The sequence below is a fragment of the Apteryx rowi genome, unplaced genomic scaffold, assembly GCF_003343035.1.
Source record: "Apteryx rowi isolate R43461 unplaced genomic scaffold, aptRow1 scaffold_659, whole genome shotgun sequence".
NCBI lineage: Eukaryota > Metazoa > Chordata > Aves > Apterygiformes > Apterygidae > Apteryx > Apteryx rowi.
In genome coordinates this window covers 271,017-277,016 of record NW_020450937.1, presented here as the reverse complement: position 1 = coordinate 277,016, position 6,000 = coordinate 271,017, and the positions used below count along the sequence as shown (strand labels likewise).

General features: G+C 40.2%; 1 protein-coding gene across 2 annotated transcripts in view; it reads right to left on the bottom strand.

Annotated features, from left to right (window-relative positions):
- Nucleotides 1–1,909: 1,909 nt before the first annotated feature.
- LOC112975240 (protein Wnt-7b) overlaps nucleotides 1,910–6,000 on the bottom strand; it is a 97,126-nt gene continuing 93,035 nt past the window's right edge. For both annotated transcript variants that reach the window (XM_026085036.1, XM_026085035.1), the window contains exon 4: nucleotides 1,910–2,399. In XM_026085036.1, coding sequence (XP_025940821.1) covers nucleotides 1,920–2,399 — 480 coding nt within the window. In that variant the 3' untranslated portion in view covers nucleotides 1,910–1,919. The remainder of the gene's footprint in view (nucleotides 2,400–6,000) is intronic.

Genomic DNA, 6,000 nt, shown 5'->3' with positions numbered 1-6,000 from the left:
AGTTGCACTTATTCACACCAAGGCTGAGTTTAAACCTCTAGCTGGTATTTAGAAACCAACAGCAAAAACAAAAAAACGAGTGCTTCAATTTGGGGTTGCTCCATGGGAGACTCATTACGGGAGTCTGATTTTCAGAGGGTGAGTGCTTGCTGTCAGACAGGCAGGTCCTCATGAGCACGCCAACCAAGGTCCCCACATCGTTAGTTACTTTTGATAATATAGGCCCAGAAATTAGGGAGATTATCCTAGTTTATTCACATGCTCAGCATGGGAACTGATGGAGCTGTGTAGCTCTACCATCTCCTTGCCCCAAGAGCACTCTGGTGTGGCAAGTGTCATGCAGGGAGGCCTCATGGCTATGCAACCTCTTCTTAAAAGTAATAAAATGAAACAAATTTAGATATGCAGATAAGCAAACATTAGGAAATTTTTAATTGAAGTTTTCTGAAAGTCAAGTAGGGATCCTTGCTACAAACAAACACGTGATTAAATGTGTTGTATTGTAAGTGGGTATATCTGGCTCTTGGGGTTAAAAGCACTAGATTTTGCAGTAGTAAAATGCTGGAGTATTTTTTTAAATCCTTCTTAGGGAAAAGGTGTGTGAATTAGAATTGAATACTGGTGTAAAAAATTGGCTTCTTTCTTAATATTCATGTATTTACCGGGACCATATTATTGCCAACCTTAGAAAAACGCTGACATAAACTAACCCAAATTTTAGCTTTCTTATGGTCATAAAGCCATCACAGCTCATAGGTTGCAGCAACCTAGAATCCAGCTACTGTATTTTTATCACCTTCCCAGTCCAGTCTGAGCATAAGTTATTAAAACTATTGGCAATAATTAATAAGCTTTAACTGTCAAAAGGGAAAGTGTAATGCTCGGAAGACCCAGCCAGTGCATTTGACTGCAAAGCAAAACCTTTGATATTTGTTGAAGCATGTCTTTGTGTCCTAAAACTCCCCACAGTGAGCTGAGGGTTCCACACCTTGAGCCTGAATCTAAAAGAGTCTTTCCTATTCAGGAGGCAAGTGGGAAAAGTCTTTATCAAGCATTTGTAACCACAGTTTTGCATGATCTTTTTTGCTCAGTTCTGATAATTGCTTAAGGCCTACAGTAATTGAACCTTCTAATAGTGTAGTGACAACAGATCAGTAGCATTGAAGAACTTAGGGAGAACCAAATACAAAAATCATAAAGTCAGAGTTCCATTAAGTTTACATTTAGTACAGAATTAAGACGTAGCTACCCGTTAGTGCTTAGAATTTTTTGATACTATTAAAAACATAAATAATTATTTTTAATGTTCATTCAAAGAGTTCCAGTGTCACTGGCAGCTGATGTAATTTTGTGAACTTTATTTTTTCAAACTGATAGTGGAGTATTTCCACCACAGATTTTGTCTCCCTATCAGTTGTAGTTTTCTCTCCACCTGCTTTCTTAGAAATTTAGGTTTTTGCAGCAAGACTGCTGTGCTGTAGTCAATGAAGATTTCATTTCCTTAAAATAGTCTTTATTTGCACAGGGCTTGGGGCTTTTTGTTGTTGTAAAACATGAGAATGTCTTTTTCTTTCAAATGTCATGGGAGCTGCAGTGCAGTCAGCTTCTCTGATATGTATAACTTAAATGCTTACTAGGAGAACTCTACAACACCCAGGTTGCAGTAAAAAAACAAACGAGAGAAAAAGGGTTGTGTGGTTGTCAACATCACCTTAATCCTGTTGCCCTTATTTCCAAAGCAGTTACAACAGCTAGCCAGCCAAAATGCACCATCCTTAGAAGTGTAAGTAATGGGGAGGGATTGGTTTATTTTTTTTTCCCAAAGAAGATTAGATGTGCAAAATGATGCTGTAGTTGTTTGTTGTACTCCACTTTCTTCACTTGTGGTGATTTGTTCTGTTCATTTAAACATGATGCCATTATTTGCAGGTGAACACCTCTGTCCGCTCGCTACATGTGTTGCACTTCACAAAGCAGCACCAGTGGAATTTGCAATTGCATTGCCACACTTTGGTGTACTGGTGTGTGTTATAACCTCTTCCACAGCACATCATGTCGCACCCGTCTGCATTGGGAGATGTACGGTTACAGAGCCGTCCCTGGGTACCAACACTGCCTGTGGAAGCGTCTTCCTCACAGTAGTTAGGTGACTTTTCAATATACACTAAATCTGTTTCCATTGGTTTCTGATAACTCTTAATCTGCTTGATCTTCAGGAAAGTTGGCTGTCTTAGTCTACTGGCTCGTACCACCTCCACTTGCACTGCAGCATTGTATTTCTCTTTCAAAATATATCCAATCTCTCTGAATTTAGGAAGTGTGGTCCAGCAGGTCTTCGTTGTGCAGGAACCTGAAACTCCGTGACACTTGCATTCCAATTTCATTCTCTCCTCGAGAACCTACATGTACAGACATTTGCATATTGTTACTGGACGGAAATGATATTGCAAGACTGCCTAAATCTCAATCAGTTCGTTCATATCAACATTCATCAACTCTGGTTGAAATTTTTCAAATGCGTGCTTATAAATATTCTTGCTTCCCAGCAAAATGGTCATAACACATTTTGTTTTACATGATGCTTTATCAGAAATACAATGTTTTGTTATTGTATAAGAAAATATTTCCATTCTGTTTTCAAATAATGGAAAAGATTTACTTAAATTTCAGAAGATGTGTTTTTAGAAACAAAGTAATTCCTGGGACTCTAGTGATGTAAAAAGATTTTCAAAGCACCTTTATTTGAAAATGGAAAAAATAAGGTTAAAAAAAAAAGATTCAGAATATATAACCTTAATTCCTTTAAATAGTGTTCATTTAATGTTTAAAAGATTTTGACCAGCATTAATTTTCATCTATGTTGTGTGGCTTCACGGTCACTGTAAAGTGAAAACTTTCAGCTCTACCAGCAGTGGCAATACCAACACACCTATTAGCTGTTCAACCCACAAGGCAAACCACCACCTTTAAAAGCAGGACTTTTTGCAGCAAATCAAACAAATGTGCAGCCATAAGTATATTTTTTGCACCAGGGCCCTGATGATGCAACATTAGAGGAAATAAAATCTGCTGCTGCAGTAATGCCTAAAGACTCTCTCCCACAGTGGACGTAGTTGAGGGCTCAGCAGCAGTTTTGCCACCAGAACAGGTTACTCTAGTGTCACATGAGCCCTAGGAGGGATCCCAGCACTGGCGGGAGCTCAGGTCCCAGCTGTGTCCTAACTTCGGCCTCTTCTGTGCCTCAGCTGCACCGCGGCTGGCACACAGCTCCCTTTCTTGCGCTGGCGTGCACCCGGGGGGAGCACCGGCAGATGCCTCCTACTTCTCATGTGAGGTGGAAGGGGAAATTGCCCCATGGAAACTACTCTGTGTTTTTCTGCCCTCACGCTACTGCTTAAGCCTGACCACCGTTACACCCACAGTCGTCATTAGCTTGTGAAAAGCAAGGCTGAAGAACAAAGCAGACTGATCTTTCTCCTTTGCAACAGGATGCTAACAAAGAAATACTAGCCACCGAGCTTGTCTTGAAGCATTACTGATGCTGCAGACCATCTCCTGTAGTGGTTTCATTGCAAATCCCAGAACATGACTGAAATGGGCAAGAGATAAAAGGGCAGAAATCTGAGTACAATGGCATAATGAAGCAGAAGGGAAGTAAAAAATGCTTACTGCTTAAGAAACTGGCCTTAAAATAAAAGCTGTACAGCTTTGGTTATTCCTGCAAATAGAGGGCACCCTCCTGAGTTGTTTGAGTTTCACTTAAATTGTATGTTTTGTTTTTTCCCAAATTTCTGGGGTTTCAATATTAAAGAGAATATTTAGTTTTGGTTCTCCCTTGCCAACATACAGTAGCAAGTATAAGACAGCTGAGCATCCAGTTCAAAAATACCTTAGACTTTCTGGAACTGCGGGCTGTCACTGAGTCAAGATGAAGTTAGTGTTTCAGTGTTCAGAGGCAGAAAAAAGCAATTCTCAAGAAGGTTTACTGGCTATGTGAAGAAGCTCTTATAGCTGCAGCTACTCTGAAAAGAAAATCAAGGGGGCTACAAGCTGTTTTCTGTGGACCCTGGGAAGGCCACTGCTCTCTAAAGAACCATGTCACCTTTCTGACTTCCTTATGGAAAAAAATGAAAGCAGAATACTTGCCGCAATGAGCCGCAGAGGCGGCAACATTTCACCAGCCATGAGTAGTGGGAGGCTGTATGAAATATTCTGGGGTCTTTTAAGGTTCCTCTAACTCTACTTTGTGTCTGTGCAGGAGGATGTGATTTTTCAAAGACCCCCAAACAAGATTCCAAACCTGTTCCGCAAATTTGTGTGAAAATAATCTATTGGTATTTAGGTGTGCATGTACACATTGAAACAAAATGCTTATAAGCATTGTTTGATAATTCTAAAGTGTGTTTTCTTAAACCAGCCTGTTTCTACAGCTCTCTTTCAACCACTAGCCAACATGTAGTTGCAGCAAAAGTTACAGCAAAAAGTAAATAGAGGCAACCTTCTCCACACCTTCACCAGAGAGCGCCACAGGATCTAAGGACTTCCTGGAAAGCATTAGCAATGAGACCAATCCTGTCACACCTGATCTGAGACCATCTTCTCCCCAAGTAAGAAATCATGGTGAAGAGCAGGTTTGTGGGTTTAGTATGTGTTTTGTCAGGTTCTGGGTGTGTTTGTAACGTCTGGTTTTTAGATGGAAAAGGCCAAGTCAGTAACTTGCTCCAAGAGTGGGAAGATGTAAAGCTTGCAAGACTCTAATTCCTGTGCAGGCTCAACACCCTGGACATTGTTCCAAGGAGCCTCAGTATCTCTCGTTGATGTGCTTCCTTTCTACTAGAGAAAGTTGTGTTGTTCCTGGAAACAAAGATATTACCATTGTGTCCTAGCTGGTATCTTTATATACGTATGTTTAGATATGCATGTGCAGATGTATGTTTGTCTGTGCGTGTGTGTGTATTTGGCTGATATGCTATCATTATGCACAGGCTGATACACACTCTAGTACAATCTCCAGCAACTTTATCCTGTCTTGATTTCTTTTTTCTTTTCTTTTCTGAAAGTCCAGTTTTGTGTTTGATTTTATTATATAGATACAGAAATCTGATTTCTTTGCTGTATTCTTTGAAATGTTCCTTATGTTTATGATTGTGGAAAAACTTTAAAATGCAAGCCCTACAGGCTCAAAAAAAACAGAAGAATTCAAAATGTATTAATTTATGATACTGAAGCCAATGCCACAGGTTTTTTATTTTTTTGAAGCCTTGTCTCATGATTTTGGAATGCTTGGGGTTACAACACTGAGTGCAGGCCCAATCATCAGGTAGTTAAATTCCTAAATGCTGTAATTTGTGTGCCCACAGTCAGCTGTGGGTATAAAATTGTGCCCAGAAACTTGGAGGTCAGGGAATAGAAGGCCCAAACTAAGCAGATTCAAAGTAAGATGTTTTCTGTTTCCCCACAGATGCTGCTGAACGTTCCTTTTTGCTGACAAGCTGGTGCCCTCCAGGTTTCTAGGAGGTATGTCTATGAAGCCCAGTGAGATGTCATACAGAGATCCCTGATTATACACTATTCAGGCTACACTACTGTTTTGTAGCTTACCATTTATATGGTAAGCTTGCAAGTGAGAGGCCACTGAGCCTGGCCAAGGTGGTAGAATTTGACCCTGTTCACTTAATGCTGTGAATGAAGAGTAACTAACGTTTCCTTCCTAACTGTCCTCAGCAAAATTCCCGTCAAAGCTTTGACCCTGAGCCTTAAAGGCACTTATTTACTCAAATCTAATACGTTATGCCAAGTTAGGTGCCTGATTAAAGATTGAAAATCAGTAGCTCATATGACCCACTCTTTCAGCAGTTTCATTTGTCATATGTCAGTGCCTCATATCTAATCTTGAATAGTTTACAGCAGGATCTACTTCCCAAAGCAAATTCCCATCACTGGACTGTGCTGCCTCAGACTAATGGCAGGAACATTCTTTAGGTCCATTTTCCACATACA